A 16,812-nucleotide genomic window follows, 5' to 3' on the forward strand; every position below is an offset into this window, starting at 1 on the left:
GGCACTGTTACCCTTCCCTGGCTGTTGGTGCTTCTGACACTATACACCGTGTTACTCGGCCTTGTTATTTAATTTATTTGTTACGGAAAATTGCTTTTTGCAAGCACCGCATATTTACACAGCGCTGTAGGACATACGATAAATTCGGGGGCCCAGGAGCACCGCTGACAAACGGCGGCGTGTGGAGATACAATTATCAAGCATTTTGTAGTTGCCTTTTATGCATGGCACATTGGCGGTAAATGTTCCGCTTTCCCCTAGTAGGAGAGAGGAGATAAGAAGAACGACATGTGAAGCCACAAGAGCCGTAAGCAAAATAACGCTTTATGAAATCCTCTTGCGAAAAAAACAAACAAAAAAAAAAACGTACAACAACCAAAGCACTCGTACAGTCATACGTAGAATGTTGGCCGCTTTCTTCCGTTGACGTCAGCGCATACGTTTAACGCAACGCGAGAGTTCACTGGTAGAAACCGCTGTAGTTTCTACCGAAAACCACCGGCGTCATCGTCGTTGCAGTGAAGCTGTCGTCAGGGCTACCTAATGCAAGTGTGTCTCAACATGGCTCTGAAACGAACGGACAACTCTCTAGATTGTCGTTGGCAGGCCATTGCGCTGAGAGTCACTTGCATCACATGCTTCGCGGCACATGTGACATACGTGAGCATGTAACGGCTTAGTACAGAGCGGTGCGCAGTATGCAGTAGTATTTACAGGGTACAGTGCACTTCCGAGTACTCCGCAGGCATAAAGCTTAGTGCGTTACCTTGCCGAGGTGTATTTTCTGAAACATTGCACATGACTCCGAGAAACTCTTTTGGACAAGAATAGCCTCGGGCAGCGGCGGAGAACAACTTTGAGCAGAGCCTCCTGAATTGTCTGCCTCTGTCTCGAAATGGTCTATAGGTTGAAAAGAAACGGTGTGCAGCTTCACTGTAATGCTCTTCGAAAGCTGCGCAAGAAATATATATATATATATATATATAAATCTGATCAGCAGTGCCATCATTTGCCGGCGGCGCATGCCGTCATACGTATACGTTCTGACGCGATGTCCTCATAACGTGACTCCCTCTTATTGAGAACGTCCATGAAGTCTGCATAATGTGTTGTTACTTCTTCGTGACGAACACCGTCAGCAATTAGACGTTAAGTAGTTTTTGTTTATGCAGCAAATTGCTGGCCTTCTTTCTGCCTGCGCGCACTCTTACTACGTATGCGTCTGGCCTTCTGGACTGGTTCCGGCGCATTGCCACTGATTGCTCTGCTGATAATGCGAACAGGAAGTCACAGAGTTGAGGTCCCTCCCGCACTAGTTTGACGGGTGGACTAAGGCGAAACGACAGAAGCGATACTTTCACGCATTGCCCGAACAGTGATCGCGAGCCACAGCACTGGCGCACACGACTGGTGCTGCTGAACTGCGGCCTTGTCAAGGGGGCGACGTTAGAAAAAAAAAATAGTAGTACAACACAACAGGGCTGGCGACTTGGTGTGAGCTCATCGACCGCGCTCTGTGCCACCGCTGCTTCGCACCATTGACACGGCCACGGTCACTGCGCGTGAAAAGAGGGGGGGAGAAAAAGAGTCTCACGACATGTGTTCTCGTGATCTCACGTGCGCATTCCACGGTTCACCACTCATCGTCCCAGGACTGGTCGCGGCCGGTTACCTCCGAAGAGCGCGGGTCGCGGTCTGGACCCGAAGCGACTCCGGCCATGCGCCGGCTTGCTCTCCGGCGTGACGGCGGGCGCCTCCGTGGCGTGACTATCCTCAGACGTGACCTCCGACTCGGAGGCAGCAGCCGCCGCTTCCTCGTGCTTGGAGGCCGTCTCGGTAGATGCCGCCGAAGCCTCTTCCTTGCTTTCCGGCGTGGTCACCGGCGACGACTCCTCATTCTCTTCCGGCTTCTCTTCCTCCTCGACCTTCTTGTGTCCAGGTCGGTGGCGGGTGAACGACGTGCGGGGCCTGGGACCTCCTCTGGTGCGTCCGAACAGGCCGCCCGAGCTGGGTCGAGCTCCGGGTCTCTTGGGTGCTGCCGTTGTCGAAGATGCCGCCGTGCTGGAGGTCCTCGTCCTCGCAGACTTTCCACCGAAGCGGCTGCTTCCGCCGAAGCGCTTCTTGCCGTTGCTTGCAGGCGCAGCGGTGGTCGTCGTCGGCTCTGCATCCGCTGGCGACGACGTGCTCTCCTCTTCCTCGGGCTCTTCTTCCTTCTGGTGCCGCGAGTGTATCGGCGAAGGACGCCGGCCGAACTGGAGCCTGCTAGACGGCGATCGTGGCGTCGGCCGGTTGCGCCGCAGTCCTCCCAGCAGTCTCCGCGTGGATGATGTGGCTGGTGTCGTCGTCGTGGTGGACGTGGTGTGCGACTTGCGGGAACCGGGCGCCCTGACGTGCGCACCTGCCCCGTGCGCTCCTCCGAACCGCCTCCTGTTTCCGAAAGGCCTCTTCGTCTTCTCAGTCGTGGTCGTCGGTTCCTCAGTTGTGGTTGTCGTCGGCGCCAGAGTGGTCGGTGCCTCTGTTGTCGTTGTGGTCGTCGTCGGAGTAGTGGTCTCCACAGATGTAGTCAAGAGGTCGGCCGCTCCTTTCCTGCCGCTGATCTCGTTAGCTCCCTGCGTGTCCGTCGGCGGTGACACTGTGGATACAAGCGAACCTTGAGGCGTGACAAGTCCTCGAACATCAGGTGCAGGACCAATCGGGACTCCTGGATCTGGTACGAGTTTAGCTCCCGTGAATTCCAGGCTTGGTGGGCCCTCAAGCGGTGGACGTTTAGCCTCAAACGGTTGACTTGGAAGCAAAACGTGCGTTCCTTCGGAGACGGAGACTGACACCGAGACTTGGGTGACAGTCTGGGGAGCAGATGTGACACCATGCTCCAGAGGGAAAGCAGGAGGTGGCGCTGGTTGTTGCCCTGACGGAGGGCTCGTTGTGACTGTCTTGGGTTCGAACCTGTTCTGTGGGTTAGGCGAAGCCAGCCTTTGACTGGAACCCTTACCCTTCAGCTTGGAACCATCGGTCTTGTCAAAACCTTCCAGGCTGGGAACGTCGTCGAAATTAAGGGACAAATTCTTCTTGTTGTCATCGTCGTAGTAGTAATAGTAGTAGACCACGTACTCATCTTTCTCTTTGTCCTTGCCTTTGGCAGCCTTGTCTTTGGCCTCGGCTTGCTTGCTGGACTCGATTTCAGAAGCCGGCGATTTCTGGATGACCTGAGCGGGTGGCTGAATAGAGCCGACGATCTTACCTTGCCTCAGAGCATCCTCGGATGACGTCGAAGAGGATACTGAGAACGAGTGTCTCGGGAAGGACTGCAACGATGGAGGTGGCTTCGGTGTGGTTGACGGCGTCACGGGCGCCTGTTGCGGGAACGCGAAGCCTAGGTTGGCCTGCTGATTTCCGTCGGAAAAGCTAAATTGCTGGCGCTGTTGAGGCACTTGTTGCTGATGCTGCTGAGGAAATTGCTGCTGCTGAGGAAACTGCTGCTGTTGCTGCTGCGGACTGATAAACTGCTGCTGTTGCTGCTGGCGATGTTGTTGCTGTTGATTATTGAACACCTGTTGCTGCTGATGGGGAAGCGGTTGCTGCGGTTGTTGTACCGAAAGTTGTGGCGGCGGCTGTGGCTGCGGGTTCTGCTGCTGGAACTGCCTAAACTGTTGCTGCTGCTGTTGTTGCTGCTGCTGCTGCTGATGTTGTTGCGGCTGCTGCTGCTGCTGTTGCTGCTGTTGCTGCTGTTGTTGTTGCTGGTATTGCTGCTGCTGAAGCAAGAGCTGTTGCGGGGACAGCGCCTGCTGTTGACGGTTGAACTGGAACTGCAGCTGCTGTTGCGGCTGCTGTTGCTGCTGCTGTGGCTGTTGCTGCGGCTGTTGCTGGAATTGGTATTGGGGCTGGTTGCGCACCGAGAACTGGGGCGGCGGCGACTGCTGTGCGGGTTGGGCGAAGTCGTTCGCGAAGCGGACCGGGCTGTTGGGCGGCTGGGGCCCTGCAGGAGGGTTGGCGTTCGGCGGTAGCGCCCGCACGAACACGCTGTAGTTGGGGTCGTGCGAAGGGTCTTGCGGCGGCCGTGACTGGCGTTTCACGCGCGCCAGGTCCTCAGCCAGGCCTGGTGCCGACAGCACTGCGGCAGCCATCGCCACGAGGGTCCACCTGCGGAGAAAGGCAACATGCTATTGAGGCTATGACAAGCGAGGTCGAGAATTTGCAATGCTTTTATTAGTAAAGACCGGTAATTCATTTAAGTGCTGGCCCCTTTTACGTCATCGTCATGATTGATGGGGCTTACCTGCCAGCTTTAGGTCATAAAAGTGGTTCTCAAGAAAGGACTTCGGCCCCTTTCGGACCAATCTTACGTACGCACAACTTTGTGAGTTTGAGAAGAAACTGTAACGGTGCTGTAACGACGTTTTCAGCTCGACGTAGTGCGTACCCTAAATAAAAATATTCTAGACGCCCTAGTCAAAACACTGTTAAGCGAGCACTTAGGTTTTATGTACTGACGCCTCAAAATTGCAGTTTATTTTCAGGAAACCTAAAAATTTGCTGATACTTTTCACCATCACCAGTTTTGAAATTGCACATAGAGTTATTGTTAAGAACGAACGTAGTGTGCTCTGTGTATCACCTCATATTCGCCGCGCGAGAATGTTGACTGGGTTCTGAGTAAGCTTAAGAGGAAAACACTCCGTTACACGCTGCACTGACGCAGCACATTTGTGCACGCTCTTGCAAGGTACGACCACCAACAAAACCACGCCGTTGCAAGGTATAGAACCGGCGAAAGTGGTTAGTTCGCGCTTCCCTAAAAACACTCGGCGCCATATATCGTCACCGCCGCGAAGGCTGCGCGTAGCCTCCGAAATGACTGGAGCGCCGGTGCCTGCGAACGCTGAGAATGGTTCCCTCGCTTGCCGCACACTCAGCGGCAGGTGCTCGGTGACCCAAGTTGGCCAGATGTTCATTGAAGAACGGCACGTACCCAGTGCATTCACGGCGCAGCCTGCTAATGCGTCGGGTCGCTATCCTTGAGGAACCATTGTGACGTTGGTTCGATACCGCTCAGCATCGAAGAAATTTAAGGCATTTTTTTCGTCACTGAAGAGCGGCACACACCTACTGGTACATACTCAGTGACCTAAGGAGCATCCATCAAAGAGGTGCACTAGGAGACTAGCAGAGACCGAGTGCTCCAAGTCGGCGTCAAAGAGTTTCCTCGAACAGTGGTGCCTATACCCAGTTAATCGTCTACAGTGACCCATGTCGGCGTGAAAGAGGTTCGTAGAAGAGCGGCACGTGTGTCCACATTGCCGCATACTCAATGACCCAAGTTGGTCCGATGGTTGGCTTCGAACCCTGTTCCCTCAGCACAGCAGCAAGGTGCGCTACCCATTCGACCGCAGACTACCGAGTGACCAAGTTAGGCGGGAGAACGGTTATTTGCGAAGATACAATTTATACAAACATACAAACATTGCCTCCGGAAAGTACTTGAAGTACCCTAAGAATACTAACGCATTAAACAAATATGGAAAGCTCATCGCGGATGACACATGGTACGTGCATTCGGCTGGTTTCTACTGCGGTGGTGGTGGTGGTGGCGATGGGTTTCTACTGCGCTCCGACTCGGAGCCGGCTCTAGATCGGAGCCAGAGAAAGCGTGCCCAAGCCGAACGTACGGCCTCTATCGGCATCCAATTGCTCGCCAGCGGCCTCCAATTGCTCGCTCACCAGAGCAATTTGAGGCTGCTGGCGAGAAATTGGATGCCGATAGAGGGAACACGTCAGCGCTTCTGTTGTAAATAAACATGACTGACCAACAGCGCGGACCTGCATATACACTATGCCAATTATATCCCTGCTGCAGGCGCAGGGCCAACGGAAATTGCAGAAGTCACGTGACCGCAATTCCGCCAAATCTCGGTCGCGCTCTCAATTCAAAGATCAGAGCGCCTCCGAGTTCTGAAAGAACCAACCGAACGTCTACCGAGCGCTCGAAAACCAGCCGAATGTACCATTAGTTGTGCACGTGTTCTGATTGACACCCGTTTTTGCAAACGGGACCGCGCAGGTAACCTTGATAGAGCGCGTTTCCTCCTAAAGTGAACAGCGTAGCAGATTGACAATCGCACTGCAGAGTACTCTGCGCGCTTGCGCATAGTGTCTCCGATTTGACCGTTATAAGCCACTGACATGCCATGTGTTCAACGCTAGCGCTCTATTTTTAAAGATGTGGGAGTAATATAACGATTACGGCTCCCTGTCACTTAACGCACCTGCGAAAGTAGCGGGAGTAGGCGAATGCGTGCCGAGTATATTCAATATATGCTCTGTTCCAAACCATCGTTTGCTAGGCTATTCCTTACAACGCGACATAGTCTCTACTGCTTTAATCTATTTCTTGTAACCGCTCATGGTAACAATTGTGTGCGCACAAGAACCACGGGAGACGACGGTCAATCGTAGCAAATGGGAGTTACACGGCGCTTGCTCAAAAGGTCATGTGTGAAGTTGTGCTTGCGTTGGAAGCATATAAGAAGCAGGGGCTACGGGGCTACGTCGAGCAGGCGAGCAGACGAGCCTATAGCAGACGATCTTCATACAGGAGGATGTTCTCATGCCTCTATTCTCGCTACTTTCGGAGGTGCGTAATTCTAGTTCGCTATATGTGCATGACGTTGCGGTCACCGTCGTGTCGGGCGACTCAACCGTGAGGTCATGAAAAACTTATGAGAGCTCAACATTCTTTCAGAATTGTTAAAAGTGGCTTGTACTGAAAATAATATTAAGCATCCAGGACTGTATTCGCAAACCTGTATTCGCAAGTGCTCTCAGCGCGTCGCGCTGCTAAGCCCGCGGGTGTGGGATCAAATCCCGGCTATACGGCGGCCGCATTTCGATGGGGGCGCAATTCAAAAACGCCCGTTTACCGTGTATTCCGTGCGCGTTAAGGCACCCCAGGTGGCAAAAACTAATTCGTAGACGCCCCTACAGCGTGCCTCATAATCATGTCGTGGGTTTGGCACATTATACCAAGAATTTAATTTTTTTTAAGTGCTCTCAGCGATTGGCCACCACCGCAGTAGTAGTCTCATTTTCATCCCGATCGCTATATTGTCCGACGTCCTAACGCAGGCCAATAAGAAAATGTTCTTACGTAAGAGACGTTCTCCCGAATATAGGTCCTGATCTGGCAGCACCGGATGCCATGTTGTCATTCTGTGCAGTTCTGATAAGGAGCACGTTGAAAGAGCACTCGTTCTTTCCTTAACGACATAAAGAAATGTGTAGGTGTTCCTTTGACATGCACACGGAATTGAAGAAATGACCTTGCACCGAGCGCCACATGAGGTGCCGGTTAACATTTTGACTACACGCGTCACGGTGTGGGCCGCCGGGACAAGAAAACAGCACGTGTAATATTTACTTTATAAAAATATCTGCCGAAGCACAGTTCCACTGCCTGTGTACACTTCAAGAACAACTTTACGCTACTACGAATTTTTCGTTTTACTCTTGTCGGCACGTAACGTATCCATATTTTGTATGGACAGTAGTTGAAAAGCGCTAGATTAAAGTGCATGGACTGCCTTTAAAGAATGCACCGGACTACTAACAGTCCATAAAATTAATCCGTGGACATCTGTAGACTTTCCAGATAAATGCGAGTGGCTTTTCTATAGGCTGCCAAAATAATATCTTCCAGGGTAGAACATTCAACACAGAATTTGGACATTTCTCATCTTCAAGTGAGAAATACTTGCTTATAAATAACTTTACTTTTCAACATTAATGTGCGTGAGCGCAGTTAACAGTGACGCTGCGCATATCTGGATCGCATGAAACAGCCTCTTACGTGCGCTTTAAAACGCAGGCGAAGTCCAATGATTTCGTCGAAGCGCCCCTGCAGCTTCTATGAGGAAACGCAATCGCCTCTTTTTTCCCCGCATGAGGTTCTTTCCTATAACGCAAAGTTCACGGAGTTTACGATGGCGAGACATCGGCGAAGCACAGTAAACATTGGGGGTAATTGATTCAAGACCGGCGGACTAAGACAAACACGAGGGAAAATGACGTGAAACTGTAGCGACAGCCTCGGATAAGCAAGTAGCCACACAGTTGCATAACTGTTGAGCATGCGCGCTCTTGTTTACACGCCGCTGCAACAAGAGCAGTCAAAGTGCACGTAGATTCGTCTCAGGCTGCTACTTGATTGGGTAAACGGGCGCGTTCGTCGTTTCTAGAGCAGCAAACATTGCCCGCATCAAACTTTTTCGCTTGCTCCGTTGTCCAATGGTCGTGAAAAAGAAGGTAAACATCGATTGAACGAAAGTTCGCCTTCGCTTAAGGCCGTGCGGTCCAATATATGAACGTTCACGCGAGATGACCTCAACCAAACTGCACTCAGACGAGCCATGCCATGGACGAACAGCTATTGTTTCGTCGTGAAGCTCTGCAGGAGTGTTTATTGCGAAACAATACCTGGAGCAACGGATTTTCATAGTCACCCCCCCCCCCCCCCCCCCCCGAGGTCTCTGGAACTGCGCTTACATTCCAAGCAACGGCCGCTGTTTTCTTCCATTACTGAGACATTACTGTACACGCCCTCCGAAGCTGTGCGAGATGTAAGCCGAGGCGGTCATTCGCGGTTCTCCATTCTCTTACATGTCTGCGAAGAACGCTTTCAACTGAGTTCGTTCGTTGTGGCTGAACAAGATACTCTGCTAGAGCGGTTGTTGAATGTCTCTGCGTGTACGTGACTGGAATGCTTCTTGGAGCGATGTTCGTGCGTATAATGCTGTTATGGTACCAATGCGATGGTCGTTTTTCAACAAAACTGCTCCCACAATCAGACGAATGTGTCTGGCGCTGCGTTGGTCGGCGCCTTTAATGACCGTCTGAGGATTCCGGACTGACCGCAGCTCAAGTACTCTTGAAACTCGAGTGGAATATAACGGCCGTGTGCTTTCATTTTGAGATATCTGAGCACGTTTCGTAATGCATTGTTCTGTTTGCCCGATTGCGGATGTCCGCCGGTTCTGCCTGTGGAGTTATGGCTCCACGAAGCGCATTGATGTCCCTTTGCCTGCAACCGTAAATGTATTTGTGCCGCACATTACAGGAAGTGCTACACAAGCAGTATTGTATTGCTTACGAGCAGTAAAGTTCGAGCAAGCAAACACTTCCTTTAACGAACAACTTGCCGTGAGTCCATTGGAGATCTCTCGAGATAAGGGGTACCCAGGAGATAGTATGGTATGATAAACTTTATTCAGGTCGTGAAGATCAACCTTTAGGATGATGCAGGCGGCGATGGAATATTTTTTTGTACCTTGTCTTTTCTGTCGTTCTTTAAAGGAAAGCGTTCAATGCCGACCACCGTGGGCCTTGGCGTGGGTCATCGGTTTCTCGTCTGATAGGGGCGGCTCCACCAAAGGCCGCTTATGTATATGGCACTACATGCTGACCGACAAAGTATGTGCCAAAGTATGAACGCAGCTCCGTTCTGCGTAATCAAACAATAAATCATGAGATCTAATGTCGGCTCGCAGGCATCTCTGAAGCACGCATACCTCTTAATGCAATAGCGCATATGATATTCAACGGTTTCTTTGATTCTCTTTAATTTCGTATATTTGCGCTAGCCTGTTGTTGAGCAACTGGGTATGCGCCAATTCTCGGCCAATCCTCCAGAATGGATATGGCCACTGTGACGCAAGCTGTACAGAATCCTTAGATGTATCTAAATAAATGTTGTCCACAAGCATCATACATCGTCTCACATTGCGCACCCGCCTGATTTGTCGTTTGCATTTCTCCACTACTTGTGAACGGTGTAGTACAAAACACTGCATGACATTAAAGTTGCGATCTGTGCGGAGCATGAACATAAATATTGCTTATGATTACCCGTTGCATAGGATAAAAATAACCACAATTGCACGCATCGCATTTTGTTGTACAGTTTTTAATTGCCCGTTTCGCTCCGTATGGCTTACAACGTTAGGGTTAAATCTGCATAATTTTTTGTCCTTTCTGCAGCAACCAAATAAGCATTTGACGGAGCCACGTATGGTTGATCTTAACTGAATGTCGACATTATCGTGTACAATATGAGTTCCTTTACGTACTCCTTGCTCATTACGACTCTGGCGTAAGAAAATACGGTGCACATACATACATTGTCGCAGTAGGTTCTTTCTGACATCATTGCATGCCGCTGATATAAAACAAATCGGCTGCAATGTGCTTGCCAAGATATCGCGATTCCCTCTCGTCTCTATTTCTCATGGACAGGAATATATATGAAAAAACCATCTTAATGCCTGAAGAACTCTTCTTCACATACAGTGGAAAGTGCCCGATTTTCAAATAGGCGCATCGGGAGTCTTCGGGCCCTCGATGAGACAAGCTTTCAATATTGATTAAATTACCTTCAACATGCAGACTACCTTCTTTTCTTTCCTGTACCGCTGCTTAGTGAATCGCGGCAATCTGCGCTCGCATTGGCAACTGCAAAGGCCACAAAGGGACGATGATGGCAGGAAAAAAAAGGGAAAAAGTTAATAAATGGCGCATTGTCATATAAGGGATGACGTCTCATGGGCACCCGGCCAAGTCAAGTCCGTTAGCGCGGATGCGCGCGGGCCTATCGGACGTCGCTCTCTTAATCGTGATTTGGCACCAACAGCCCGCTTGTAACCTGCCATCTTCTGTCGTCAATTAAGGAGCGCCCGCTGTGCTCACCTCGCCCTTCGTTCAGGGCGCTGGACGCTTCCGAGAATTCGCCTGCAAAGAAGCGGGAAGTGTTTACCGCGCTGCAACGGCGCTCGCTTCCCAAGGTTAGCTGAGCATAACGGTTCTTATCGAAGCCCTCGTAACACCGGGCTGTCAAGTTTTCATGGACGCATACGCTTCTTTTAATTTTGTATTACCTTGGCAAGGTCACACACAGAACCACTGATTTATATACACGCCATGGTCTTCCGTCTTTCTCGCGTCATTATATACGACTTCATGATCACATCACTGCATAGGCGTGTCCGAGTGCAGGTGCTGTCGATTAATTGTTTGGCAGCGCATTCTCGCCAAAATGTCGGTGATGACTCCGGAGAGACTTAATGGACCGTGGATGTTTACTGCCGCGTGTGTCGTTAATGAAACTCGACGACATACGACGCTACACATCAAAGACCGTCGGTGCAGCTTCAAGGATAAGGTCATCTGCAAATGAAGAGTCCTTCGTTTCGCCAATGGCAAGTACCTGCACGATGTGGCGAAGGCATTCTTTTCTTTTTTCCGTCTTTCTTCCTCATCTATCTGTTTGACTACCCCGCTTAGAACATGATGGCGGCCTTGGAAACGAATACGTGACCAGGGAAACTAAATCGTGTAGGTACTTGCTGCCGCCATTCTGCGCGCCTTTAGTTAAGGAGTGGTTAAACCAGACGCGCTCGAGCAAACGGCACGACTGACTCGTCGTTGCTTCATTGCTTTCATATGCGACGAATTCAGTTTCTTGAAAACACTGGGGAAAGTAAGGGCGCCATCAAAGCGCAGACATCCATGCAGTCGCGGGGCCCCGAACTACAAACGCGTTTTCTTTTTTTGTCTTTTTCATCGAGAGATAGAAAGTCATTGTTCTGACTGCAACCTCGAATCCAGAGGGCCTTTATTCTGTGAACACACTTGAGGACAAAAGCTGAGCCTGAACGCATGCTTGAACTTGCACAAAGCGACAAAGCGGCGCACTCGTCGCAGAATGTGCTTAAGCAATCCCTGCTTTCTTTGTCGATGGGATCGACTTTGCTAAAGCTTAACGAGCACGTTTGTCAATTAATCATCTGCTGTTCAAACTAACGTCCGGCTTCCACAGTTCCGGGCGTTCTTAGTGATATCGGTTACCTTTTTATTCGTCTACATAATTTACATTTTCTTTACAAAAAAAAAAAAAAAAAAAAACAGAAAGCCGCAGGCTTCTGCTATGACATACTCGCCGAGCGAAGTCGCCGCTAAGCAGCGAATAAGAGCCACTTGTTCCATTTGCGTAGGGGTTTCACAAGGGCTCCAAGCGAAGATTTTAAAGCGGAACGTTAGGTGTATAAAAGAGTGTGCTTGCAATAGGGCGCCGAGTAATTTGAAACTTGCGACGAATAAAACAGGCAAGTTGGGCCGCGAGCTGTTTCATTCGCTGTGCGCCCATGAGAGAACAATACGATGCCATGCAGTGAAGTGCGATGGAGCGAGGGAACTTATTTACTCGCTGTAACATTACGTGCAGCCCACGCCTTTTGTTCCGTTAATAATGAACTGCTCTTACACGTTTGCCAAGAGCACAAACGCCCAAGAGAGATTCTGTTGCGTTGTCTGCATTCTAAGCATCCTGGTGAATAGAAAGCGTGTGTTTCTTTCTTTTTCATTCGTCTGTATAGTTTAATGAAGTGCGCGCTATGCTAAGTTGGGCGTTATCTTCTGAACGAGTAAGTTGCTCCTGACTAGGTGCCGTGCTTGCGCTCTTGGCAATAAATTCGAAGCTGCCTTGCACACTGTATGCTTTTCTTCATCCTTTAAGGGCACTTGCGCGCGTTGCGAAATTCCCACGTCTCCGTCTGGTTACCTTTTTCGAACAATGTTCGGTACTTTGCGCTGGCCTGTCTATCTGCTTTCCTTCCTTGGTTTTTTTTTTATTCGAACGTAGCAAAGTTCATTTTTGTAAAACTCATTTTGTCTAACTGTTCTTTAAACTTCCTGTAATAATATTTAACGGAACTTATATACAATTGCGCTGACGCGAAGTTGAACCAGTGAGAAACATTTTTTAGAACTCAGTTGTGTATATATATATATATATATATATATATATATATATATATATATATATATATATATGGTGTCCCAGCTATCACGAAGCACGATTTAAAAAAAAAGAGGAACGGCGTTACGGAAAGCAAACCTATAGTGCGTATTCTTTCCAGTACAGTGGAGTAGCCGCCAGTAATTTTTTTCGTTACTGAGATTTAATGATGTAGTTGTAATTAATTATCTAACTCGAGAAGTACTGTCCTAATTATCAAAGTGTCAATGAGAAAATTGTAGAGCAACATGAAAAACTCCCGATACAGCTTTCTGTTTCAATACGTAGTACATAAATGTGTTTTTCCGAGTGCGAAAGAAGCCCGCGAATGCACGCGGAACTGCCGCGCGACTGGCCGCTCGAGGCACTTTGCGTGTATCCGCTTTCCGAGGAGGCAGCAAATTGGTCAGGAATGGAAATCTGTTTGGGCTCAAGTGGGCAGGATAAGCGCCGCCATGTCGGGCAGAGACGTATACTTTCCGCTCCACTCTGATATACCGGAAGGTTGCTGGAAAGCTAGCCATAAACGCTTTCTGCGGATAAGAAAAATAACAATTCCCAGCTATAGTGCATCAATTTCCATGACTTGAGTGCATTAAAAAATTTACCAGCGGCGTGATGTTTGTGTTTATTTATTGCGCTACATCTCTCCCGAGCGCCTGCGTTCTTCTTCCTTTACGCCGTTTCCTTATTACCGGCTTCTCGGTGTTTGGCGGGAGCGCAGACGCGTTAGCGTGTGAGAACATGTAACCGTATTCACGCTACCATTGCCACACACTGCAGAGTCGAATCGAACGTGTACCGCTCTTTTAAATTTGCATACTATAGAATTACCATGACAAGTCCCGAAGAATTCTCATCAAGCGCGAGCCTTCTGTGTTGACCTACTTTGGCTCGGAAATTAAATAGCCCGGCGCTTGCTGTTCCCTTCCTCTTCCCCCCCCCCTTTTTTTTTTTTTTTTTTTTTTTTTTTTACGTCTCGTCATCGCAGTTTTCTGCAGCGAAGCCTATTCGATGCGCAGGAATATTTCTGGAATTGAACGTGTGCCGGCGGCACCGTTTCTATTCTCGCGTTTCTTTGAAGCCGTTTTGAAAGTTTCACAATCCATTGAAGCAGACGGTAACAATAACAACACAGTAGCAGGGACCGTCTTTATATTACCTTGTCTTTGATTCCTCGCAAAGCAAATCGAAGAACTGTGTACAGCTACAGAAAACATATACACAGACCGGGCAGACTTTTTTTCGTGCTTTCCAAAAGCTAGTTTGAGAAAGAACGTAGCATGAAAAGATCGAACGTGCTGGCCGGAAAGATAACGTTTTGAAAAACATTATGCACATTCCACGTACTGTGGGAATCGAAGTTATGCGAAGCATTTTGCAGGTAGCTGGCTATAGCGTCAAATCTGCGGTGCTTTGCCTCAATCAGCTCTTCAACTCTCTCGATGAGTTCGAGCAGGCGTTCACTGTAGACTTCGGACATGCTGAAGGGGAGAAAGAGCGTGGGCTTGCCTAGCTGGTGGTGGTGGAAAACATTTAGTTAGTATTTGAGCCTTATATACAACCTACGAATGGGTCGGCTCTCGATCTCGTAGGGTGGCCGTGAGCTCGTGACCCTCGGCGACTCTCAAAGCCCAGCCCACCAGCTGCTTTTGCGCAGCCGGGTCGGAGCTGGACACCGCGATCTCCCATCTCTCTAGGTCTGTTAATTGCCAATCGGATGGTGGTTGGAGCTCAGAGCAAATGTATAGAATATGATGGGAAGTCTGCTCTGGGGGCACCGCATAGGGTGCATTCCGGTGAATAGAGGCCTGGGTGTATGAGAGCTAAGTGAGTTGGGGATATGAATGTGCGGGATTGGAGCTGCCTGCAGGTCACTTGTTCGAATTTGGTCAGCGACTTATGTGGACGCGGATATTGGAGGCGCTGCTCCCGATAGTGTAGGGTAATTTCATTCAATGTGACCAGGCGGTCTCGCGCGCTATCTGGGTCTGTAGCTGGCCCTGCCCGGTTGACGTACGCTCGAGCGGAGTGATGGGTCGCTTCGTTCCCAGGGTTGCCCGCGTGCACCGGTACCCAGAGGAGTTCAATTGGTCTATGAGGGGGTCTCGAAGAATTGAGAATTCGGAGGGCTGGCACATGTAGCCTGCCCTTTGAGAAGAGAAGACGACGCTTAGCGCGAAGGCTCTGTGTTGAGTGTATTGGGCGGCATCTACATATACCGCTCCGGTGTTGTGTAGATGGTGCTTGTGTAGGGCTTTTGCTCGGGATTCTCTCCGAGCTTGGTGATGGACCGAGTGTACATTTTTAGGGAGCGGATGAATCGTGAGAAGATCCTGCACTTCTCTGGGGCTGGGATACGTATGGTGTACTGATGTCGTGGGGTTGAGCCCCAAGGTTGTGAGAATGTACCGGCCTGTGCCGGTGGAAGAGAGGCGTTCAACCTGTGCCGTCTTGTGAGCTTCCACGATTTCGTCCAGTGTATTGTGCACTCCCATGAGGATTAAGCGTGCATTGGACGTATGTCGTGGTAGGTTGAGTGCTGTCTTGTATGCGTGCCTGCTCGATCATTTCGAACACGTTCCTCTTCATTTGAGCCCAGTAGTACCACAGTAGTACACTATCCTCCAACTGCTCAACTAAACCTCTGAAGAACGCAGTGTCCGAGTTGACGCATTTCTCGACCAAGCTGCGGTCTTCTCAAAGCTTCTTTGTGAGCGTCAGGAGCCGGTTGGCGTACACGGGGTGGGAAGCTTGCTTTTGAGTCGCTGTTTGTGTGGAGGCAACCAAAACGCTTGTGTACCCAGCACCGGGTACACTGTTAGCCACTGTATTACTGTGACGAATTCTCAGGCTGCTGCCGCGACGGCGCTAGCATAAACTTGTGTCGCCGCTGGCCGGCAGCTGCAAAAAGCAGCGTTTCATGGAGGGTTGCCGCGTGTTCCAGAGGAGAGGGCAACACACGGCAACCCTCCCTGATCGGCTGCTTTCTGCAGCTACCGGCAGGCGGCGACACAAGTTAATGCTTGCGCAGTCGCGGCAGGAGCTCGTATCTCCATAAAAGAAGGCAACTTTGCACTTTTTATTCAGATATCAATTATGTAGACACTTCAGGCAGGCGCATTTCTGCCGTCGGCGTCGCCGTGATGTTCCGTATGAAGTCCAAATGCATACAACATCATATGCTGTATGTGCCAGTGAAAGCGGGCGAGGGTGAGCCGACGATGGTGGCTCAATCTCGCGCGCGCCGGGGAGGAAAGCGGGGAGGAAGCGCGCCGTTTTCCGTCGCACGCAAGGTAACGGTGCGAGGGGAGGGGGTGCTCTACTTCAGCAGCGGCTGCGTATGGCGCGTCCGCGCACGGCCGCGCGGGCCCATCTTGAAAGCCATCTGCGATGGGGGCAGAGTGCACCGAGTGCCGATAGCTTCGTGTGCGCAGTGTTCGCGCTGCTTATTTCGCGTTGAAGCGAGAGGCAGCACGAAGGTCAATTCACTCGCTGCCGCCGCCGCGCTTTCTCACTCCAGCGTTTTGACAGCCAGTGTGCGCGGTCATTAAGTGAGGTGTGTTCATGTTTGCTTGGGCGCGCGTGACACCATGCTTGTTAATTTAGTTAGTAGGCGAATGTTTACAAGTATATACGGTTGATAAAACTACTATCATGACTTCGTATAGCTGTCTACTAATTTGTTATCGCAATTGATGCTTCGTCTTTCGGCCGAAACTGCGATCTTTTTCTGAAAATCCATGCAATAACCGTGCCAAGTGCTTACAGTGAACGACGTATATACTCAGAATCCGATCTTATTGCAAAATGTGAGCGATAACAGCGCAACGGTAAACGTGAAAGCTTTTTTTTTTTTCGAACAATTTAAGCGATATATGAAACGTCCCTTGTGAAGCGAAGCTTTCGTGCTTGTAATTAAATGCTATACAACCAATTGCGATGCGGACAATTGTGTTTATTTCCATCCT

At 50.0% G+C, this 16,812-nt stretch overlaps 1 protein-coding gene across 1 annotated transcript in view; it reads right to left on the reverse strand.

Annotated features, from left to right (window-relative positions):
• Positions 1-303: 303 nt before the first annotated feature.
• Positions 304-16,812, reverse strand: part of LOC119443068 (uncharacterized) — a 41,531-nt gene continuing 25,022 nt past the window's right edge. The window contains exon 2 of the mRNA XM_037708211.2: positions 304-4,140. Coding sequence (XP_037564139.1) covers positions 1,641-4,140 — 2,500 coding nt within the window. The 3' untranslated portion in view covers positions 304-1,640. The remainder of the gene's footprint in view (positions 4,141-16,812) is intronic.

This window comes from Dermacentor silvarum, chromosome 2 (assembly GCF_013339745.2).
Source record: "Dermacentor silvarum isolate Dsil-2018 chromosome 2, BIME_Dsil_1.4, whole genome shotgun sequence".
NCBI classification, from domain to species: Eukaryota; Metazoa; Arthropoda; class Arachnida; order Ixodida; family Ixodidae; genus Dermacentor; species Dermacentor silvarum.